We start from the raw sequence: 24849 nt of genomic DNA, 5'->3' as shown, positions 1-24849 counted from the left end.
CTGTGTTGTTTTGCTTTGCACCAAGATGTAACATGGCCTTTCAACAGCTTTTCAGATCAAGGCCCTCCTCCCCGGAAACCCCTTCGCGTCCCTGCTCCCAGGCCCACTCACCAATCCAGTGGTGACCCTCAAGACTGGCGTCAGCCTCGGTCTTGGAGCAGATCTTGGCGAACACTGGGAGCTGCCTTTTCGGAGAAGAGCACTCCTGGGGCTTGTCAGGGAGTGCAGGAGGGGGTGGGGGTGGCAGCAGCAGGAATGGGCCCAGCCCCATGGGCTCCCGGGGTCCAGAGCCATTGAACATGCTATTCTGCAGGAAATCTTTAATGACCTTGGTCTCTTCCAGCACCATCTTGTTGTCGGGAGCCTTGGACATTTTGGTAGACTTCAGTGGGAACTGGGCCAGGAGCTTGCTGATCTCTGAATTAGAGGCACCCAGGCTATGGCTTTTGTCCTTAGTTCCCTTGACACTGTTGACCTTGGCGGCGCGCAGGATGCCTGTGACTGTAGACATGGCTGAATCACAGTCCTGCCTGCTACTGATGATGGGCATGGACAGCTTCTGCTCCTGAAGCTTGTCACCAGCCATTAGAGCAGATTCTGGGTAGTCAGTGCTGTCTGCCCCCAGAGGAGGCACAAGGAAGCAGGGAGCCAGCTCCGGGGTCCCCTGGGGAGTGACAATAGGTGTCGCCAGCTCCCCAGGGCCCTCCTGGACCAAGATGAGATGTTCTTTGGTGAGGCTCAAGAACTCCTGCTCTACCAGCAGAGAGATCTCATCCTTGCCACTGCTCAGCTCCAGAGCTCTGCAAAAAGTTCAAAGACACAGTGGAGTTAGCGCTCAACCAACCAGTGGCTCCCCAGCAGGATGCAGGCCTGGGGGTGCCAGGGAGAAGGCAGGGTCACAACCTGTTGAAAATTTGTTTCCTAAGGAGAAAAACCTGTTGCTTTCTCGAGAAGGAAACATGGACCAGGTGGACACAAAGCCAACATCACCCACTAGGCTACAGTGCTGAAGACATCTGTTCTTTCCTCCTCAGGCCCCAGGCAACAAACAGCAGAGAGAGAGAGAGAGTTCCCTGGGGAAATCTGCCCAGCAGCCAAGGGGCTGGCTGTGACTCAGCAGTTCAAAGAGGAAGATCTAGAGCCTGAAGAAGTCTCCAGGAGTATAATACAGCTAGTCCCCTCTTGCAGCATGGGGGAGTGTATGATAAGGCTCACACCAACCTCGTCAACTTTAATCTGTGCAGCCCCGAGCAAGTTGTTCGGCATCTCAGATTCTCGGGCATCCTTGTGTGACTTCCAGGAGTCATGGAGGGGGCATTTGAACAGTGTAGACACCCTGTCACAAGGGTCACACACCTGTCAGCTATGTCCACATAGCTCAGGCTCACAGTCTGACCAGACCCTGAACTCTGGATTCCACAGTGTGACCGGCCATCTGGACATCTGTGTCCACCCTTGCTGGCATGGCCTCTGACAGGGCCATGGCATCTGAATTGGAATATTATTGTGAATGACAGCAGCACTTGGCTGGACCCTGAACCAGTTCGTAAGGCTCTTCCTGTCCTCCTGTGTCCCCGTCCCTCATCTCCATTACTGAGCTAGACTCCACTAGCCTGATGATGCTTGATCAGCCAATGACTTCCTAGTTGCTGGTTACTGGTTCTCTTCAGGTGAGGGAGAAATTGATAAGCCTGGCCTCTCAACTACCCACCAGCAACCTTGGTGAGGAGGCACCTTCCTCCACTGCATTCCTAGGGGAGCCAGGTTCCCCCAGCTTAGAAGTATCTGCTATGCATACAAGAAGGGTTCCTGGGAGGGGTAGATGGAGTTGCCTATGCCTGGAACATTCTGGAAACTTGCTCAGCAGCCACTCAAGGTACACAAAGAGGAAAGATGGTTAAGAGACAGAGGTAAAAAAAAAAAATGAAAGGGATGCAGCATCACTGTGGGCAAACCAAAGCGTGTCTGTCTGGACCATCCACTAAGAAGCCATGAAAAATACCCAAGACAGTGTTCATGCGATGTTCCTGCTTTCCTGGTAGTGCTGTTTGCTTATGAGGACACACAAACAGGCACACACATACACATGTACACGCACCCCGATGCACAGAGATCTTCACAGTTGCCTCCGAAGCAGGGGAGCAGAGCCTGTTCCTGATAGTCCACAGCCCGCTTCCTACTCCCAGTTTCTCTTTCCTTCCTACTCTTCTCTCCCTCTCCCTAACCCCCTCGAATCTTCCCTTCCCTTCACCTCCTTCTCATGTCTAGACTTAGGGCTATAAATAGGCCCTACTCTCACCGCCGGTGCCCCAGGAACAATCAGAGTAAAGAGGATGCCCCCAAGTTTCAGTTCCTCCTCCTCCTCCTCCTTTCAAGGAAATCAGGTGAGTCTCAAGTCCTAGGGACCTGTCCCTTGAAGGACTGGTTTTTGCTTGGCAAAGCCGGCTGCATGCCAATAGCTCTTCTGAATCCGCCTCACCCCAAGGATGCTTATTTCTTAACACTGTGAACACGGCATGGTGGTCACACTTAAACAACAAACAAAAGCAGCCCTTATCTCTCAGAGCTACATGTTAAAGATGTACAGATCAACGATGTCTGGGGTTTCCTTTAAAACTGCAACCAGCTGAGGAAGGGAGGGGGAGAGGGAGGAGAGAGAGAGGGGGAGGGAGGACAGAGGGAGGGAGGAGAGAGGGAGGGAGAGGGTAAAACACACAAGATCCTTCACAGGCCGCAATCATGGGGAAAGCTGGAAGCAGACACCTGGGGCCATGGAGCTAGTCAGTCTACTGGTGTCTATATTTGGTTTCTGGGTTACACGCACACACACACACACACACACACACACACACAAAGTCACCACACTGAATTTTCAAAAGTGCCAAGTGGCAGGAAAGCGGCTTCTTCCCCCCCCCACACCCCCTGCAGTGTCTCTCTGTGTTTGTGCATGTGCAAGCCTGTGAGTATGTATAAACTATGCAAGTGTGAGGGGGAGGAGTTAATGTGTTAAGTCAGAGATCAACTTCAGTTATCTTCCCCAGGAATACTGTCCACAGGGCCCCTCACTGGCCTAGAGTTCATCACCCAGTTGACCAGTAAGCCCCAGTGATCCTCCAGTCTCTACCTCCCCAGGATGGGGATTACAAGTACATAGGCCACATCTGCCGCTTCTATGTGTGTTCTAGGAACTGAATTTCGGCCCTCACGCTTCAAAGCAAGTACTTGCATGACTAAGCCATCCCCTAAGTCCTCCACAGAAACACCTTCTAAAAGACCTTGAGGTCCTGGTATCAAAAACACTCCAGGCACAGACCCTACTTGACACCCCACCCCCGTCATTCCCATCCTGGAAAGCAGGTGATGGACAAGGACCAGTGGATGCTGAGCGGAAATTCTGTGCTGCCCCTTAGCTCCCTTGTAAGCCTTGTTTTCCCCTGGCATCGAGTCAAGTAAGGCCACGCCCTCTTCTCTGGGTTAGACTGTGAAGATAATGAAGTAGGTAAGTAAGGCAAGGAGGTAGCACAAGCCTGGTACACAGCAAGCCAGCTGGTTTTTATCAGTTGTTAGATCTGTACAAAGCCTCCGCAGCCCACCTCTGCAAAGCCTGCCATCACCACCAGACTGTGGGCACCTGGATCAAGTCTATCCGGGCTCGTCCAGCTCATTCCCCTCTGGATACTCAGTCAAGGTCGATGGGGTTTGTTAGAGTTAGAAGTAGCTGGGTGGTGGTGGTGGCGCACGCCTTTAATCCCAGCATCTGGGAGGCAGAGGCAGGCAGATCTCTGTGAATTCAAGGCCAGCCTGGTCTATGGAGCGAGTTTCAGGATAGGTTCCAAAGCTACACAGAGACACCCTGTCTTGAAAAACTAAAAACAAAACAAAACAAAACAAAAAAAAAAAAAGAAAGTTAGAAGTAAACACTGTACCTAAAATAGAGATGCCCACTCTGGCTATGAGCACTCCCGGTATCTCCCACAAAGGTTACTCTAGGGAGGCATCATTTATTATGAATCTACCACAAGCCAGCAGGGAGGCCAGTATAGATATCCATGTACACACCTGGCCCTTTCCACATCCCTGGACACCTGAGAGTATCAGTCCCACTTCACAGACAGGGACAGTTTTCCTTCCAAAGACGGGGGACCTTGTCACCATGCTAGGGAGGAGGTGGATGTGGAGGAACACAGCTGGTCCACTTCCTGTACTCACTCCTCCAGCCTGAGCCAGCTTTCTTTCAGGAGAGTTCCTCCATCAAAGTCCCACCGCGTGCGTTTGTTCCCCAGTCTGAACGCAATCAGGGATGTTGCCACTTTCATCCTCTAATGCCAGCCCTTGGAGGATCAGCATGGTGAGTCTTGAGCCTGTCAACTGTGGTGTTAGTCATCCCTGACAGCCATGTGTCGGCTGCGTGTCTGATGAGCGTGTCCTCTGAGTCTGAGCGTGTCCACCAGTTCACAGGTAGAAATGTCTAACGGGGCAAGACTCCAGGGCAAGGCCCTGGGGACACTGCCAAAGACCCTACATCCAGTATGACAGTAATCCGGTATCAACATATGGGGGAAATAAAGCAATCTGCTATCATCCAATCTCCATGCCTCCGTGAGAACCTTTATCAAACACCTAAGATTTGTCACGTATCCTGAAATCCTTAATCCTGTGTTTTCCCTGCCTCCTTAGCCCCCTCTATCCCCAGGAAAATAAGATCGGCTCATTCTTGTTTGTTTTAGAAAACTCCATGGCCACAGAGGAGGGACATTCTCAAAACTCAGATCAAGCAATTCCCTTGCTTAAAACCACCTTGTGGATTCTCATTACTCACAGGATAAATTCCAAACCCCTTGATGATCCCCGGGACACGACGCAAATTGGCCCCATCTCCCGCTCCTTCCACCATGCTGATCTTTTATCTCTTCCTTGAAATGCCAAGCTCATTCCTGTGACAAAGGGCCCTTGCATTTCCTGTGGCACGAATGCTCTGGGCACCCCCTGGATTGCTCCTTACCTGGCTCCTCTGCACCATTCAGGTGTCAATTCAGATGCCAGAGTCTCCAGGTGCCCTTTTCTATCTGATTTTTAAGAAAATGTCCCTTCCTCTCTCATGAGGCATGCTCTGTGGAGGTTTCTATCAGCCAGTTTCTTTCATAGCATCTGCCTTTATCATAGTATTTATTATTATTATTATTATTATTATTATTATTATTATTATTATTATTATTAAAAAGATGTTACCTCCCTATCATATGCACTCCACGAAGGCAGGGACTCTATCATCATACAGGCCTTGGTGCCTAGAACAGCACCTGGCACACAGCTCCAGCTAGGCAAGGCTTTGTTGACTGCCTGAGTGAAGGAACTCTTTTGTCTCTGTCTCCTGCTGTGTGGCTGTGTGCTTCTCTTTCCCTCTCCTAGCCAAAAACTGTGCCTGCTTCTTCTGTTTGTTGCAACCTGTCTGGCTTTGTACTCAGTTCTGACCTCGCATCCCCTTAGGTTTTTTTATCAGAAGACCCCTGCCCCAGCCACCATCCTGCTGCTTCTGCTTAGCCTGATCCCTGGCAGGCACAGGTGGAGGCCCTTATCAGCTGACCACTGGAATGCATTAAACCCTCAGGGAGCCAGCACTACCTCTCAGCAGGGAGATGGTGGCACAGGAGAATTGTCTGTATTCTGTCAATCATATTTAAATAAATGCTGATTGGTCAGGCAGGAAGTATAGGTGGGTCAACCAGACAGGAAGTAGGGGTAGGGCGATGAGAACAGGACAATGCTGGGAAGGAGGAAGCCTATTCCTCCCCAGTCCTGCCCAGATCACTGAAGAAGCAGGATGTGATCTACCCCACTGAAAAAGGCACTGAGCCATGTGGCTAACATAGATAAGAATAATGGGCTATATAAGTTATAAGAGTAAATAAGAAGCCTGACCTAATGAGCCAATCAGTTTATAACTTATGGAGACCTCTGTGTGATTTTCTTTGAGACTTGCTGGCTGTGGGAACCGGACAGAAATCCTAACATCCTAACAAGCAGGACCTCATGTTACAAGCTGGGGTTTCATGGGCACATATTCTAAGCACTAGTTAACTTTGCTAAGTTCAAAGATAAGCACATATTTCCTGGAATCAACCAGGAAAGTGTGTGTGTGTGTGTGTGTGTGTGTGTGTGTGTGTGTGTGTGTGAGAGAGAGAGAGAGAGAGAGAGAGAGAGAGAGAGAGAGAGAGAGATATGATGATGTCCTTTCAGTTATGCATGCGAATATCCCCTTGTGCATAGCAACATGCCACAGTTCTACATTAGACGGTTCCCTTGATCACTTTCCACCTTTTCTTTTCTTTTCTTTTTTGCTTTAAGGCAGGATCTCTCACTGAACCTGGAACTTATCAATTTGGCTAGGCTGACTGTCCAATGAGATTGGGGGATTTTCTTGCCTCTGCCCCAACCCCCACCCCCAGCCCTGGGACTACAGATGCATTGTCATACCCAGCATTTATTTGAGTGCCAGGAGTCTGAACTCGGGTCCTTGTGCTCACACGTAGCGCTTTACCCAGAAACCATCTCACCAGCCTCTAGGATCCACCCCTGAATTTTGTTAGCACTGCCCCCCTCCCCTACTGTTTGCCTTCTCCTTTGGGTTGATAAATGCCATAATCTCTACCAGACTCTATCTAGTAAGTCATTCCAAGAAGGCAACCTAACTCCTGGGCTTCTGACAAAGGAATCAAGTCAGAAGCCATGCCAAGGTTCTGAGACTCCAGGTCTGTGCTGGTCCCCCTACTTCGCCAACCTCTGAACATGACCATTATGTGCTTGCGGTTCCGATGCTGTGTCATTTCTGCATTTTCAGTGTACAGAGTTGTGTAGAAATAAAGGCGACTGACTGACTGGCACCCCTTCCCTGCACAATGACTAAGCAAGCGTGTGGTTAGCTCCCCCAGTGACAGCTCTGTGTGCACGATAACACCGAGCAAGGATGAAAACTGCTACTCCGCTGAGCCAAACAACAGAAAAACGCAAGCAGCAAGTTGTTAGCACCGAAATATTTTCCTCCCGCTATGGCATCTTAGACCAATGGAAAACACATCACACAAGCCAAGTGTCCTGGCCACATGGCTGAAGCAAGTGGAGACTTGAACCGTGGTCTGTCTGCAGACTGACCTCTGGCCTCGCGGTTCTGTGTCTACCTGGTGGGGAACAGCATGGTAGAGTACTTAATAGGTCAGTTTCCTGGAGGGAGGTGGAAACTAGCTAGACTCGACTCCCTACCCTTTTGCAGAGGGAGGCCAGAACTTTTAGCAAGAGTCCTCATATCTAAGCCAAGTGCTAACATTGATTACATGGTACAGCTCTGAGCACTCCCCACCACAGCCTGGGTAGGGTAACATGATCATTTGATGAAACATCTCTACTGCATCATGCTGTCATCAAGTCCTTTGATAGCTGCTCCTCTTTGGGATGCAGTAAGAAGAAAAGACTTAAGATGTGCTGTGGCTGAGTGGTGGTGGCGCACGCCTTTAATCTCAGCACTCAGGAGACAGAGGCAGGCTGATCTTTGAGTCTGAGGCCAGCCTGGTCTACAGAGTGAGTTCCAGGACAGCTAAGACTACACAGAGAAACCTGTCTTTAAAAAAAAAAATGCTGAGCTCCAATCGCTAGCCCTAGCCTGAGTCACATATCCTAATACAGCCTGGTGATTCCATCTAAAGCTAGTCCATGAGTACCTTCCCCAATCTCCAAACCTATCTTGGGTTGTACAGATGTGTCTAGGCTCAGTCCGGGCTTGGACCCAGTCACATATCTTGTGTGCCACCTCAGTCTGGTAAGTCTGCCTGAGGCTAACCTTTCCATACCATGCCCAACCTCCAGGGCTAGCCTGTGATACACATGTGTGTCCCAATCTGCTGTGTCCTGGGAACTTCGTCTGCCCCTACTATCCCCAACCGTCAGGCCTAGTCTCAGACTCACAGACACAACCAATGAAAGAGAGAAATCCACAAGCCCAGGTCTCATCACAGACACAAACAATATGAAAGGCCAAGGCGGTATTCTGTATGCCATGAAGTCCACCAGTCCCATAGAAATGTTCTCTAGTGAGAATTGCCTGGATGAACTCCAAGACACAGAACTTAGAAGAGCAACCATCAGCTTCATCTAAGGATTCAAGTTTAAAGAGGAGGCTAACAAATCAGCTCCGCGAACTCTGTGAGAACAGCAGTAAAAATGCCTGCATGAGGCCCAGGAAAACACAAACATATGGCAGAGTGAAGTGTCTGAGACAACTCAAGACTTGAAAACCGAGTTCAGTAGAGAAATAGTGAAGAAAACTCAAGCTGAAATGAAGATGGAATTTAAAGAACTCGATAACCCAGTTAGAAACTCGGGGCTTGGCCTAGGGAAGGCCATGGTGAGCATTCGTGGAAGAAATCAAACCATGAATGAGCAGGTGCCGTCCCTCAGTCAAAGGAAAGCCCAAAGCTCCCATTCCAAGGCTGAGGCATTCCAGTAATGTGGCAAATGAAGCTGTGATCCTCGGCTAAGAGTCAGTGAGCGGCTTGCCACAATTCTCTAAGTCCAAATTTAAGATGAATTAAATGGCTGGGCAGTGGTGGCGCACGCCTTTAATCCCAGCACTCGGGAAGCAGAGATAGGTGGATCTCTGTGAGTTTGAGGCCAGCCTGGTCTACAAGAGCTAGTTCCAGGACAGGAACCAAAAAGCTCAGAGAAACCCTGTCTCAAAAAAAAAAAAAAAAAGAGATGAATTAAATGACAACTCAACAAGATTCTGGAGTTCAATTGACTCTAGAGAAGATGACTGACTCCTTGCAAAAACCCTTTTCTCCCCACTTCTTTAAATGGCATCATTCTTCAACCAAGAACCCAAGCCAAAACTCCCGGTTCTGCCTCCGTGTCTCTGGCTTGCTCAAGCTGCATAGGGGACACCACCCGCTCACTCCTTACAAGTGGAATGGATCAAGTAGAGAATAGACTATCAAGACCTGAAGTTAAAGTAGAGGAATTAGACCACACAAGCAAAGAGGAGAGAAGGAGGGAACGAGGAGGGGAAGAACGAAGAAATAAAGGAGCATGCAAGAACTGTGGGACACCATGAAAAGACCCAAATATTCAGAATAGACCTAGATGAAGAAGAAGGATGACAGGCCAGTTACCTAGGCCATATCTTCAGCAAGTTCACAGAAGAAAATTTCCCCAAATTGAGGAAATTTGATACACAGCCATTCAGATACAAGAAGCACACAGAGTAGCAAAAAAGTCAAGACCAGGAAAGAAACTCCCCATGGCATATCACAGTTAAAACACCAAATATTTGCAAGGAAGTGTGGGTATCAAAGATGCAAGAGAAAAAGGCACATCACATATAAAGGAAAGCCCATCAGAATAACATGATTCCTTGGTGCAAACTTTAAAATCCAGAGGAGCCTGGAGCAGTGTACTGCAAGTTCTGGAAAACCACAGATGCCAACCTGCACTCTTGCACCCAAGGGCTTCAGAAGAGAGGCCTACCTGAGGAGACAGACGCCCTTGAACCCGGTCTGAATTTTCCCCAAAGGGAGACCCATGTCAGCTTGGGTTGAAGATGGTGGTGTTTCTGGCCTTTCTACTTACAGGGGTTCGGAGGCCAACACTATTCCCATGACACATATATCAGCCCTCCCAGGGTGACCTGGGACCACTCGGGAGGGAAGCGGGGCAGCTAGCTCATCAAAACTGTCCCATCCTCCATCTCCCCCTGCTCAGGTCCAGTCAGCCAACTACTGGGTCTCCTTTCCCTATACGGTATGCAGCCATGTCCACACATCCATTATGCACACACCTATGCACCCGTGCACATAGGCATATACCCCAGACACATGTACAGGCACACAATCATGTACACACGCCATAGTGAAACACACACACCACAGATGTTCCACACGCATAACAACCATATACACAAACTGTAGCTGTGCACCCATGGGCACATCACACTACATACACCCCAAAACTACACACACACACGTGCATAAGCACGCGCACACACACACACATGCATAAGCACGTGCGCACGCGCGCGCACACACACACACACACACACACACACACACACACCACCCTAACTGTCTTGCTTGCAAACCAAGGTTGAGCCCAACTCTCTGGCCACCGGAGACCCAGACCACCTCTCTCAGTTTAGGGGTGGTATGCAGTAGTCGCCTAGGCAGCCGAGGTCCGAAGGGTACCAGGAACCCCACTGAGCTTCCAGCTATTACTTTTCTGGTAGGGAGTCGAGGGCAAAAGGAGGGCCTTGAAAAAGCACCGGCCGCCCTGCCCCCCAGCCCTCCTCCCCTCTCCAGCCCTCAGCAGGATTAAGGGAGATGATGAATGCGAAAGCGCTCGGTAAATTGTAAGGCGCGCTATGCAAATGTTAGCGGTTCTGACTGAGAGGCTGCAGGGTGAGCCGGAGAGCCAGACCCGGCCGACCGGTCGGTGGCAGGTGCTGGAGTCCCACGGGCCAGCTTCACACATAGCCTGAGCCCCGCGTCACCAGTGCTGACCAAGGTGTAAAATCATTGAGACCTCGTTTCTTCAGCTGCTAAGTGGGGACAGGGTGGTGACACCTTCCCAGTCAAAGGTCAGCAACACTATAAAATCGCTCTGCTCCCAGAATGCCAAGCCTGTTTATCGCATTTCCTCAGAACAGGTCTCCCTCCGCACACGGTGGAATCCGTTTCCTTAAAAGTCCCAGCAATGCTGCTGAAGGACTCAGCAAAGATCACCTGCCACGCTTTCCTTTGAAAACCATCAGCCTGGGTTGATGGGCCTCACCTTTGACCCCTAGAGTACTCCAGAAGTGTAGAGGGGTAGGTTCCAGGGCACTGGGGCGTGGTCCCAAGTACAAGCACCCTGAATGTGTGACTTTTCCTTTAGAATCGTTTTTAAATTACTTATTGTGCATTGGTGTTTTGCCTTTGCGAGGTCCCCTGGAACTGTACTTACAGACCTTTGTGAGCCGCCATGTGGGTGCTGGGAATTGAACCCAGCCCCTTCTCTAGATTCTTCACAGCAGTCCTGGGACTAACAGTCATTGACAAGCGGAAGTGAGACACACCCCTCCAAATCACGCCCCTTCCTGGAGCCCCCAGGAGATCAAGTGTTGAGTGCAGCCAAGGCCTGAGAGAGCTGAGTTTGGGGAATGAGGGATTCAGTGAGCTGGGGAATGAAACAGGAAATACTGGGAATAAACCCAGCAGTAAAGGAGCTTCGGCTGGGAGCTGCCGAGTGATTCTTATTGTTCAAATTATCTTTAAAACTTTTCATTTGAATCTGTTTAATAAGGGAAGGCTTACCCCAAGGAAGAGGTATTTTTTTAATGTGACTTGGGAGCTGAATTGGAAAGAACGTTGCAACAAAGATATTAAAAAGGGGATTAAACCAAACCACTGGTGGCCCGTCTCTGCAGGCCTCCACAACCTGCGACACAGCTCCCAAAACCCATAAAATCAAATTACAAAGGGGGACACAGGAAGCGGGACCGTTAATCATGATTCTCCTTCCTTTGCTGCTCATGGCTCCTGGTGTTAAGCAGGCAAGGACAGCCGGCTGTTGAGAAGGGAGCCTGTTGTCGGATGAGCTCAGGCACTGAAGCCCCCCGAGCTCAGGCACTGAAGCCCCCCCCCCCCCCCGGGGCTTCCTATCTTATCTCAGCTCCCTTTGAGCTGGTCATGTTGCCTAACCTCTCTGAGCCCCAGCATCATCCCCATCACAAAATGAGACCAATAGTTACCATCTACAACCATGGAAAGGTTGCTAGGAACGGAAATAAGAGTACATTGACTTCCGGAGGCTCACACATACAAGCTACTCAAGAACATGCTAGCTCCCTTTTATGCAGCCTAAGGCAGAAGAGCAAAATCTGCCATGTCTCAGCAGGCATGATATTCTTGCCCTACATGCCTCTATGCTCTCTCTGAGGGCTGTGCCCCTTTGCTTGGATCTCAGCCACTGCTAGGGCTTACTCTCCTCAAGGTGGCATTGTAATGGCTCGTCCATCATTCACTTCCTCCCTCATTCATACATACTGCATAATCACGGAGTGCCAGGAACTTGGCTGGACAGTGGAAAGACAAAGTAAGACACAAGGCCAGTCCTTAAGGAACCCCATGGTGCAGTGCTAGAGGGAACCATTGCCACAGGCAGCCCACAATACAACGTCAGGTGACCATCAGAACATGAAGACACCTGTGCTAGCATGGAGCTGACAGGCACGCTTTTGGCCAACAGGCAATGAGAGCACTGGTTCTAATTTAGTTCTTCAATTCCATCACTGTTATAAAGACTACATCGCTCTGCCCTTGCTGCCAGGGAGGCATTTGTCTCCTGTGCTCATCTCTTCTGCTTTCTCTCGTGAAATAGGATAAGTTACGAAATTCTCTCGCTCCCCAAAGTCTCTCTTCCTTACTTGAGTTGTTTCCTTCAGCTTGACTAATGAGACCCAGACCCCCCTCTCCCCATTGCATTCTCGCGCTGTCATTTCATCTTTGCTAATTATCAGCGCTGATGGTGAAGGTGACCATGGTGATGAGGAGGATGGGGGTCATGATGGTACCAGCGACAGTGGTGGGATAATGGTGGAGTGATGCTGCTGCTGAGAGTTACAACTGTGATAACGGTGAGGATGCTGGCGATGGTGGGGACAATGAGGATGGTGGTGGGATTGGTGACGATGATGACGATGAGATGATGCAGGTGATGGCAATGGTGACGATTGTAATGGCCATGGGGGTGACAACGATGATGACGATGATGGTGAAGTGATGATAATGCTGATAGTGATGATGTCAACCATAATTGTGATAACAGTGATGATGATGATGGTGGTGGTGGTGGTGATATTTACCATAACTGTGATAACAGTGATGATGGTGGTGTGATTGGTGATGATGATGATGTTGATGAGATGATGAAGGTGATGGTAATGACGATTATTGTAACAGCCATGGGGGTGATAGGATGACGGTGATGATGGCAGTGTTATGCTGATAGTGATGATGGTGTGATACTGGTGAGATTTGTCTGGTGATGGTAATGATAGCAAGAATGGTGATCATGATGGATGATGATAGTAACAGCCATGACAATCATGATAATGGCAGTGGTAGTGATGACAATGGTTACAGTGGTGTCACAGTGACGGGGAGAGCAATGATAATAATGACAACGAGGAACATGGAGCTTTTTATCTTACCCCAAATGCCATCAGGCATCACGTTCATTACTCCATTGACAGGACCCTTCAGGGTAGTCACTATGACCTTTCTCCATTTTTCAGATGAGGGCAGCAAGTGACACATCCTAAGGAACTTGGTTTCAACTAGAGAAACTAGAGAATTAGTGGTTCTTTTTTTTTTGTTTTGTTTTGTTTTTCGAGACAGGGTTTCTCTGTGGCTTTGGAGCCTGTCCTGGAACTAGCTCTTGTAGACCAGGCTGGTCTCAAACTCACAGAGATCCGCCTGCCTCTGCCTCCCGAGTGCTGGGATTAAAGGCATGAGCCACCATCGCCCGGCCGAGAATTAGTGGTTCTAATCCTCCTGTCTAGTTTCTATTATATGGAATCATATAAAACACTTTTTTATAAATTACTTATTTTTATTTTATGTGCATTGGTGTTTTGCCTGCATATATTTCTGTGTAAGGGTATCAGATTTTGGAATTACAGATGGTTGTGAGCTGCCATGTAGGTGCTAGGAATTGAACCCAGTTTCTCTGGAAGAGCAGTCAGTTGCTCTTAACTACTGAGCTATCTGCCCAGCCCCAAGAATCATATAAAACTCTTAAGGAAGAAGTGGAGTATGTGCATAGCAAATCTCTGGGCAGAACTTTAGGGACAGTACACTGCCAGGTCCCCAGTTCAATCCCTAGCATCAGAGAGAGAGGGTGTGCAGATAGAGAAGAAAGTATCCTAGTTCCTGTTTCTAAGAGCAGGTAGGAATTCAATAGGAAAACAAAAGGGCATTTCTGACAGTTGAGTAGCCAGAGCAGATGCAAGGCCATGCAAATGCCGGAGCCGATGCAAGGCCGTGCATCACAAGAGCAGATGCAAGGCCGTGCATGCCGGAGTAGATGCAAGGCCATGCATGCCGGAGCAGACACAAGGCCATGCATGCCAACCGGTGCTCATCTTAGATTACAGAAAACTAAAAGAAATCAGCAATGTGTATGCCTAGAACTACTACTCAGAATTACAACACAGACTCCAAGCCAAGCCAGAAGAACAGAGACCCACATGAGATGTTTGAACAGAGCTATTGACAAGCTTCAAGCGGATGAAGCTGGTGAAGTGTGGAGCACCTCCTGAAGGAGGAGGGAGCAAAGGCACCGGAACAGGAAGGTGAGCGATGGCAGACATGACAAAAATGAGGAAGGAATGACTCGAAGGCTCCTGAGCTTCTGTGTCCCCAGTTCATGCAACTACTCAATAACAACAGTAGAAAGAATTGTACCGTTGGGAGAATCGTCCAAACAAGGCGGCATCTTTGCCTCTCGAGTTTCTCTGGCTTGCCCTGTATGGAAGACTGGAGTAAGCAAGGATCTACTGAAACAAATGAACTTCAGTGCAAAAGGCTGCCGAGCTCATCCCTGAGTTTATTTTGTTCGGATTTTGAATGCCACGTACTAGTTCGTGGGACAAGCAAGGGATGGGTGTGTGGGTATCACAATGCCAGTGGGACAGATGTTGAGACCCAGAATGGGGAACTCAGGAGGAAAGCACACCTGTTTATGGATCTCTGACATCATCCTCCAACTATTGAGAGATGTGGGACTATGTGTTCCAGCAGCAGAATGCCCAACTGCCTTCCACAGACTCTCAAGGAGGTGCTAACTCCTGGAGGGGAAGAAAGCACCGCTTATCACTTTAGACCACAAAGATACCCAGAACAGCCTGGAATGGGAGACATGTATCAGGCTGGGTCTCCCTCTGTGTGGGTCTTGTTGCTTTTACTCTCATCACCAGGCTCCACGCTTTCAAGATAATAGTGAAAGACAACGTGTGTCTGAAGTGATTTCTCCAGTAAAGTAAATCCACTCAATTCCTTAATAACAATAGTAGAAAGAATTGCCCTGTTGGGAGAGTCATTCAAACAAGGCAGTGCCTTAGCTTCCCAAGTCTCTCTGGCTTACCCCATGTGCTATATGGATGACTACTTTGCACTGATATGGATCTCGGTTTTTTGGTACAAATTTAAGGTCAGTTTTATTATTTGTATATTTATGCTCTTGATTAAAGCATTGTGTTTGAGCAACTCATTTAAAAATGTGATGTAAACTAATAAATACAGGTTAATAGACAGTCATTTATAATAGCCAAGCTTGTAGTCATGTTAGTTAGGTTTTCTAGATGTACAGAGATAAATTTCAGATGGACAGTTATTTTTCATACCTTTCAAAGACTAACAGAATATGGCATTTAAAATGTTTTAAGAACTTAGGACTTTTCATGACAGTGAGACACATCTGCTCCTGGCAGCACCAATCTACTTCAAGAGGATGATGGGTATCAAAGAGGTTCCATATGGAGTTGGTTAGCCATTTTGGCAAGAAACTGCTCTTGCTTTTACTGCTTGATGGTATGCTTTATAAACTGGACATGCAGGGCCCACAGAAAAATGACTGCTGAAGTTGCCTAGAGAAGGTGAGACAGTCCTTCGGGGTTCCTGCTTCATGAGTCTGCCAGACATTCTGCAGGACACAGAAGAAAGTCAGTGACAAACTGTCAACACAGGTGAAACTGTCTTTGAAATTTCCTGCTTCATGGAAAAGTCTGCCAGAAACTATGGGCCTGTGGCTGAAGATGGATACTACAATGTTACAGAAGAACTTTGGGTGACTGTCCAGGTAGTTAGATGTTTTGGAAGTTGTTTACAATGTACTTCCTGTTTACTTAAGTAATATTATATCCTTCTGTAGTCTTTGATGGAGTTGAAGAAAGATACTTAAAATTATAAAAGATAGATTATTTATAAAACTTTAGACTCACAAAGATAGGAAAGATGATAGAGCATTTTCCTTAATTTGCCAAATGTAAGTGGACTAAATATTGTAACTATAATTTTTGCTGGATAACTGTTTTGTTACATGTAATTTTACTACCTTAAAGTTAAAACCTTCCTTTTTATTTAGATAGAAAAGGAGAGGTGATGTGGGATTCCCCTCTGTATGCTGTGAATATGTTTTATTGCCATTAGTTAATAAAGAAGCTGCTTTTGGCCAATGGCTTAACAGAGTAAAGCCAGGCAGAAAATCTGAAGAGCGATGTAGAGAGAGAGAGTAGGTGGAGTCAAGGAGATGCCAAGTAGCCACCGAAGGAGTCAGATACCAGAACTTTACCAGTAGGCCACAACCTCATGGTAAAATACAAAATAATAGGAATGGGTTAATTTAAGATGAAAGAGCTAGCTAGAAATAGGCTTACGCTATTGACCAAACAGTATTGCAATTAATATAGTTTCTGTGTGATTCTTTTGGGTCTGGGCAGCCAGGAGCAAAGGGGCAGTGGCCACCTACACCCATGTAGATGGGGTGAGCAAATGTCCCTCCTGGAGCAAATGAGAGTCAGTGTGAGCCACCAGGGTGCTAGGCTCATTCCTGATTCTGCTTTCTGTTTTGCTTGGACTTTGAATGCCTAATTCAGACTTCTCCTGCCAACTTATCTTTCTGCCAGACTTTGCATGATGCTCAGCAAAGCCTTTGAACTCTGAAAACCGGGTTCAACCTGATTTGAGAAGCTCAGCAGCCCAGGAAGGGCCTGGAGGCCGTAAGGGAAGCTGCTCACAGCCAGCCAACCCAGGATCAACTTCCGACTCCACTCCTCTCTCACCGTGTACTCCATCCTTAGGAAGCTCCCCCATCCTTCCCTAAACTTGCTGGACTCTTTCCTCGAGCTCCACCTTCTCCATCCTCAAGACCAGGGACACATGTAGTTTGAGAAGCCTTGATAACAAAGCTACTGTTAGTTATGGTATTATCTCCTACCATGGAACTGTACCCATGTCTTCTGCTACAGTCACAGTGCAGGGGTGCCCAATCTATCCCGAAAGCCTTCCCCAAGTCTCAGTCATGTGCTCCTTCATTAGCGTGCTTATTGTCGTATGTCACCCATCGTCCTTGCAAGGCACTGAAGCTCCACAAAAGATGTCAGGGCCTGTATCCTCTTTCCATCACAAAATAATGTTTCACCAAAGCCAGCAAGTGCACCTTAAATGTTTCCTGGGTATTTCTGCTGCCTGATGAATCTGTGTCCCACCCTATTCACTGGCCGGGAGACTTTTCAAGGGAAGGGGATTTGCCCTTCTTAGCCCTGTATCCCTGTGACCCAGCACTTGGGCCTGGTCCGCAGAAGGCAATGGCAAGCATTCACCGAAGGCATCAAAATAGAAATAAATGAGCAAGGACTGTTGTGTAGTCGGAGCAACAGAGACAGCAGAAAACCCAAAGCCCCCATTCTGAGGCTGGGGAACTTTATTAGTGATGCTGTGTGGTGAATGAATGAATATGTAATCCGCGAATATGAGTCAGTAAGTGGCTTGCCACAATTCTCTGAGCCCAAATTTAAGACTAATTAAAAGATAACTGAGCAGGATTCTGGAGTTTAATTGACTCTAGACAGAACTATTGATTTCTTGCCAAAACCCATTTCTCCCCACTTCTTCCCCCACCTCTTTAAAAGGAACCATTGTTCAACCTATAACCCAAGGTAAAAACCCTGAATTCCCTCTTCCTATCGGTGTGCCCAAGCCATCTGCAGGGTCCCTGGTTCCCTCACGCTGCACACGGAACCCCCTACTCCTTCCATCCATGGTACAGTCACTGTGGTCCCGACACTGCCCCAAGTGGGCCTCAGCTGATCCATCACAGCATCTCCCCAGAGACCTCTGACTTCTCACGCACATCCTAAGCCACGCTTGTGCAGAAACTGAAGGGATCTCTGAAAAGCTCCCAGAGTGTGCCGGCACACCCGCACTAGAACTCAGCTCTATGCGGTGACACTTTGAGGTCACTTAAGACCTCACCAGCCCTATTCGGGTGTCAACTAACACTATGTCCCCATAACTCAGGACCCCCAGCCACACCCTCTTTCCCAAAGTTCACATCATCCCCTCAGAGTCCTTGTGCTTGCTGTGTCTCCTGTCTCCACCTAGATGGTCTCTTCCAGGATTGTCAGATGCCCAGCTGCTTACTGGCATCTGAGACTTAGCTCACAGGCACCTACACTTCGGCCTAACAAGTCTCATGTTGTTTCTTTGTTGGATGCTGTTTTCATCATTGTACTTGTTGTTAGCTGGTATTATCTCACCTCTTTTATGTGCTTATCACTGGTCTCCTCCAATGAGAACACCTTCACATTTTGAAGTTATCATAGTTTTTTTTTTGTTGTTTGTTTAAATCTTACTTGTTTTCTGTTATTTTATCTGGCTCAAAAGACTTGTCCCCCATCACTTAGCACTGCGCCAGGCATACAGTACCCTCTTAGTATTTTTTGATGGAGTAAATGAACTTCTATGTGCCTGCAGAATGAACACGGCATGAAAATGAATGTGTCTGCGGTGTCGGTCACCACTAACAGGACTATATAATGCAGGGGTGGATACAGTCAGCATGCACGGATCCCACCCATATATCCACACTTGGTTCTGAGGACCCCATTGCCATGAGCACCAGGAATATGAACAGAAAGCCAATATATGAGTCAGATAAAGAGTAAAAGGAAACCAGGGGTATTCAGTTTGCAAAGCCAAAAAGTCCGGGAAGGGGTCTGCTGTTGTCCTTTGCCATCTAAAGCACTGGAGAGAGAAGAGAGCAATCCTGTAGTCCCAAGAAAAGAATATGGATCTCTTAGTTTGATGGGAACAGATTTCAGCTCCAGGGAAAACAAGTCCCTTTGAGAGAGGTGGCAGTTTCAGGCATGGCACTCCTCCATCTGAGGGAGGGTGTGAATGACCACTTGGCAAGGACATCGTGGAAGTGACTCAGGCAGACCAGGATGGCCTCCAAGACCTCGCCTTCAGGTTTCTGAGACATTTGGGGACAGGGTCAAGAAACTTTTTCTGGGATCTGGAGAGATGACAGATGACTCAGTGAAGAGCATCAGGTACTCTGCCAGAGGACCCAGCTTCAATTCCCAACACCCACATGGCAGCTCACAACTGTCTAACTCCAGACTGAGGAGGACCAATGCCCTCTTTTGGTGTGTGTGGGTACCAGGCACACATGTGGTGCACAGACATACAAACACAACACCCATACACATAAATATTTTAAAAGTTTTTAAAGTTTTTAAGATTCAAAAACTAGCTTAGTTATCCTGAAAAGCGACACCACCAAACTAAATTCTACAGATTGGTCAGGGAAAAGACTGACAGGCGGGTGTCTCATGGCCCAAACACATAAGACACCCTGGTATGCTCTTTAGTTTTAAAGTCTACCCATGATCCCTCAGAACATGGGGTTCCCAGACAATGTGATGTGCAGACATGCCTTGTGTTCTAGGGGAAGATGGGCCACCCTGGTCACAGCTGGGCCAAGATGGTCCAATATTTTGTCTCTGAAATTCTACCCTTTCTCAAGAGTAGAACCTCAGGCCTCAGGCAAAGAAAGAAACTTCTTCAAACCTCAGCCTACTCCTCTGTAATAAAGTATTTTACCATCTGGGAGGCTGTGAGTTTGAGCTCAGCTTGGGAAGTATAATGGGTTCCAGGCCAGTCTGGACTACGTAATGAGACCCTGTCTCAAGAAAACAAACAAATGGCTGCTGGTGGTGCAGGCCTTTTCATCCAGCACTGGGGAGTCAGAGGTAGTTGGAGATCCTTGAGTTCAAAGCCAGCCTGGTCTTCAGAGCAAGTTCCAGGTCAACCAGAACTACACAAAGAGACCCTGTCATGAAAAAAACCAAAAAAAAAAAAAAAAAAAAAGAGAGAAAGAAAGAAAAAGAGAAAAGAAAGAAAGAAAAGAAAAAACCAAATAAATAAATGAGAATGAATTTCATTTAAAAGGAAGAGAGGAGCAATTGAGAAACCAGAATGGCAGTTTGATAGTTATAGAAATTTAGATCTATAGACTCTCACTACCCAAATTTATTCTGGGGGTTTGCAAATGTGTATAATGGATAAAAATGGGGAGTTTGAAAAGGTACCTACCCCCTGCAAAATATGCAAGGTTTACAGAAATTTATAGCTGTTCTCATTAGAAGGAATATATCAATCCTAACTACTAGCAGGATCATTGAATGACTCTGATTTGCCACCTCCAGCAACCCCTACCATTACCCCCATTTGGCAGATGAGGAAACCAAAGCTCAGGTCCACTGACAGTCACAGGTTCTGCAGCCGGCACAGGGCTGAACCTGGTTGTCTTTCATTTCAAGAAGCGTTCATTGCATTTTACTAGGCAGAGAGCTTACACAGTTATGATGTGCTTTATTCACCTCAACCAATGGTTTCCCAGGTCTCTTCTCAGTCTCTGAACTCTTTCAAATACAACCATACTCAGAACTCCAGTTAGTAAAACCAACAGAAGCCTCAACAGCTCTGGCTGAAGCATGTGTGGGGCCCAGCGCACAGCCCACTTGACTCCAGGGTGGCCATCTGAAGGAGCCTCGGGCCTTGGAGCACACCATGAAAACTCTAGATGAAAGCCAATAGCAGTGACCCTCCCATCCCCAAACTTTACGAATTACATAGTAAGACAGGTTTGTTTGTATAATGCATCTTTCATTTCTTGGTTTCCCATCGCATTTGACCCTCGTTATCGACTATGAGTTGGACAAGGCAGGGCACGTCACCCTCAATTTGCAGATGAGGAAATCAAGGCCAAATGGAGTGAATCAGCCGGCCAAAGTGAGGCCAGTTCAAGTTGAACTGGCAGAGGAAGGACTATCTACTGGAAACTGTGGCTGACCTCTGATCCAGAAAGTGGACAATCAGCTCCTTGGCCCCTGAGAGAGCTGACTACAGCCCCAAGGTTTCCCGTGCCACGGTGCTGTCCTAAAGCAGATGGCAATGAACAGAGCTGAGGAGCTCAGCACCACTGAGCAGACCAGCCACAGGATGCTGGCTATAGAAAGGCCACTTCCATCTGAGCCCGCCCTGCTGAGCACAGGGCAGAGGAGGCAGAAGCAGCCAGCATGCCTTCTACCTTCATCTGCATCAAGCAAAAGCGCTTGCAAAGGGACTGCAGCAAGTGCAGACCTGAGCATCTGCCGCCCTTGAATTTCCCTCTCAGCCATTGCTTTGAGAGCCCTGAAACCTGAGGCGGCAGATAAATAAATGCCTGAACCGCTCCCCCATCTCTGAGCTGAGTCGGAGCATGTGTTGGGGGGGCAGACAACACTTAATTATCACTTAGTCTTTAATTAGCACTTAATTATTAACACTTAATCCATCTGTAAAATGGGGACACTAATACCTGTTTCGCAGGCAGACCGGGAGGATTAATTAACGCTTGCAGCCCACTTTGAAGATGCTGAGCCTTGAAAGAGTACACTCAACAGTGACATTAATCACGGCAGCGGAAGCACTCCTTTTCCTAATGAGATCCCTTCTTCCTCTCTCATCCTTCCTCTCCTTTCCAATATCCAGTCCCAACAATATCTCTTCAACTTTTCCCTGATACAGAAACACTTAGCTCTGGGTTTCCCACACATGGGATTTCCCATCCGGGAAGCTGGCTATTTACAGCCATCTTCCAGCACTTTAATTTTCTATTATGTCCTCTGAATATGTCAATGCCTTCCCAGTAAATATTTTGATGTGTGCTCTTGCAGTAGCTCTGTGGATGCTGAATGGGACAGCTGCTCTCTGTATTAGGGGATTCCAGATGTGGTTTCCAGCCACCAGACTCATCTGTGCCGAAGCCTGAACTTTTCTTGGGAGAGGGGAAAGAGCCTCTAGTTGCCTCGGGATACAGGAATCTAAACCCTAGGCTTGTCGAGAATGCTCTTGCAATGACCCCAGAGCTTCATCTTAGTTACCCAGGCCTTTAGAATCAGAAATGTCTTCCTAACAGCTGGAAAGAAGCCGCCAGGAATGATGTATACCCGCTTCCTTGGAACTTCAGGACCTTGGTCAGCTCCCCCCGCCAACCTCCCCTTATTGAAGATTATGAGGATGGAGAGCCAGAGCGTTCAACCCAAAGTCAGACTTCATTCCTCTTCCCTCCATTCCATCTAGATAACCAACCAAACAGGGGACTACTCACTCTTCCTGGAAGCTGACAGTCGCAGTCATCGGCGCGGAGAGTTTCTCCAGTGAGGTCCTGGGCTGCAGGGACTCCGGCAAGCCCTGAACTCTCTTCCAGATGTCATGGCAAATCTTGTCTAGGCTATCCTGGGGTGTGTCCTGGTGGATCCAGACGTATCTGGGGAATGGCCCCAGGGCGGATGGACGCTTGGCCACCAGGGCCGAGGATGGAGGGAGCCCATTTCCACTGGCCATCCTCTTTCTCTCTTTCCGGAAGCCCCTTTGTCCACCCAGGGCTGGGAGACAAAGGGGCTGTCCACCACCAGCCCTCATTCACCAGAAAGGAAGCTGAAGATTGGGCCTGGGAAGCAGTCAGTTCTGGCTGTCTGTTGCTCCAGCCAAGGGGTGGGTTTCAGAGGCCTTTTGTTTGGGTGGGAATGAGAAGTAGGGAGCAACTTTCTTTTGGGGAGGGGGGGCTTATGTTGACTTACTTTTATTTCCTCTTTCCTGGCTTTTGCCCCCCTCCCCCTCTCCCGTAGAAGAAAATATTTAAAAGTCAACAAAAACCAGTAACTTAGTAACCGTGGAATGCCCCGGAACTCAGGAACCAAGCGCCTGGGCGGGCAGAATGACATCTGGGAACGACTGGAGGGGAGGACTGGCTCTCCCACAGAACCCTGCACTCCCCCTTGCGACACTCCTGTGACACCTTTCAGTGCCTGGGACTCAGCCCATTTTCGCCTGTCTAGCCGCCAGGAGGGCTGAGTAAGGGCTGGACACTGTTCTAGACTGGGTGGGGACAGGCCATGAAACAGTCACCTCCCACCTTCCCAGAGATCAGGTGCACACCGAGGGCTAACGGCCCCAGCCCGCCCACAGCAGGTCCTGGTTTTAGCTCTCCCGGCCGCCCCCTTCTGTCCCTCCCTCTGCTGCGGCGGCTGCTGCTGCTCTGCCTCCCTAGAAAGAACTCTCCAATGCGGTGTTGTGCTGGCAGTCTGCCTAGCCCCAGTCCCCAGTGGACACCTGTCGCGCCTCCGTGCAGAACTGCGACCCAGCGCCACAGAGGGTCCCAACCCTTCAAAGGGCGCCGATTGAGCAGGGCGGGCCCGGGCTGGGGTCAGCAGATTTGTGTGCCCAGTAGCTCCCACACACCCCTGCCGTCGAGAGCTGCTGGGATTCTTTCTGTGGGTTCAAGCAACGGCTCGGCGGCTGAGTGCGCGGGGGCACGGGACCGAGCGTTCGTACCCAAGGACCTCAGGTGGAGTGGGGGCGGGGTGCAGCTGGGAAGACCACAGGAGCCTCTCTTTTGAAGTAAGTCCAAGTGAAACACTGTCTCCCCACCACCACAGAATACAAACTTAAGAGCCCGGGAGAGTGGGTGACCTGCCCCTTTGTCCTCTGGCTTTAATCCTAACTGCCATTCCAAGGGAGCACCAAGGACCGAGCTCAAATCTTACCCTATTCAAGTTCAAGAGTTTAGTACTACTTTTTATTCGGTGTACACGACGGGAGGAAACTGAGTCTCCAAGTCCTGAAAGGGTGCATCCAGAGTTCAAGAAGGCAGTCTGGATTTCAAAAGCTCCCAACTCTAGTCTCGATCTGGTGCCCTGGGCTCCCGAGCAGACCCCAGCAGTAGAGGTGGAAAACAAAACCAACTCAGCTCACTCTTTTTCTAGGAATCGATAGTCCCCGCCCCCACCGGAAGCTTCTCCTTACCTCGCCTTCCAAGCATTCCCTGGTTCCCCAAAGCAGTGGTTACTCCTCCAACAGACCACTGGGGAAAGAACCAGCAGGAGGTGGAAGAAAGAATAGAGGCGCACAGAAGCAGCCTGGAGAAGTCAGCTGCAGTGACCTGAATCTTCCTTTTCCCCCAGTTACTCACGGACCCTCTTTCTGTACCAGGTAAGCTTCTGGGCGCTGAAGAAGATGATGGAGAAAAAGTTGGTGCCTCCTCTCATGGTGCCTTCTTCTGACGGAGGGAGGTGTGTTATTAACTCAAAAAGCCTGAAGCGGTGACTACCCGTAGACCAAAGAGCTGCTGCAAAGTAACTGATAGCAAAGACTGAATTTCTGAGCTGGGTGTGGTGGCACATACCTGTAAACCTAGCACTTGGGAGGCTGAGGCGGGAGGATCTCAAGTTCTGGGCTAGCCTGAGCTACATAGTGTGCCCATCAGAATTCTGGCACACAGTAGGTACTCGATAAATACATGTTAGATAAACTAATGGTATTCTGTATATAAAGTGTAGCTTTGCTCTTTACAGAGGGCCTGAGTTCCTGGAAATGTTGACTCTGAGTTTTGCAAGCTGAGCTTCATTCCTTTTTGATTTTCATTATGAAATTGAAGATGTGCTCCTTTGGGGAAAATTCCGAGGACCTAGACCGGATAAAATTATAGTTAAGAATGTAGAAAACCTTTTAAGAGTGTATTTAAAGGAAAAGTGATCACTTCTGATGAAATATTAATAGTTCTGAAAATGTCACTCGGTGTTTGTGCCGCTTGGCATTTGGTTGGCTAACACCCATGCTTAGAGCAGAGTTCCAAGACCTTACACTGCCCAGGCCACAGGCTTCAGGAAAGCCAGTCTGGCAGCCCCCCTCCCCCTGCTTCCTCTTCCCCTGAACAGGGATC

At 48.5% G+C, this 24849-nt stretch overlaps 1 protein-coding gene across 1 annotated transcript in view; it reads right to left on the bottom strand.

Annotated features, from left to right (window-relative positions):
* Positions 1-22613, bottom strand: part of C10H1orf94 (chromosome 10 C1orf94 homolog) — a 44171-nt gene extending 21558 nt beyond the window's left edge. Inside the window, exons 1-2 of the mRNA XM_005353219.2 lie at positions 22237-22613; positions 112-800 (exon numbers count right to left, since the gene is read on the bottom strand). Coding sequence (XP_005353276.1) covers positions 112-800; positions 22237-22550 — 1003 coding nt within the window. The 5' untranslated portion in view covers positions 22551-22613. The remainder of the gene's footprint in view (positions 1-111; positions 801-22236) is intronic.
* Between the last annotated feature and the right edge of the window lie 2236 nt (positions 22614-24849).

This window comes from Microtus ochrogaster, chromosome 10 (assembly GCF_000317375.1).
Source record: "Microtus ochrogaster isolate Prairie Vole_2 chromosome 10, MicOch1.0, whole genome shotgun sequence".
Lineage (NCBI taxonomy): Eukaryota > Metazoa > Chordata > Mammalia > Rodentia > Cricetidae > Microtus > Microtus ochrogaster.
The sequence above is the reverse complement of the archived record's forward strand: the minus strand, read 5'-3'. Positions and strand labels throughout refer to the sequence as shown.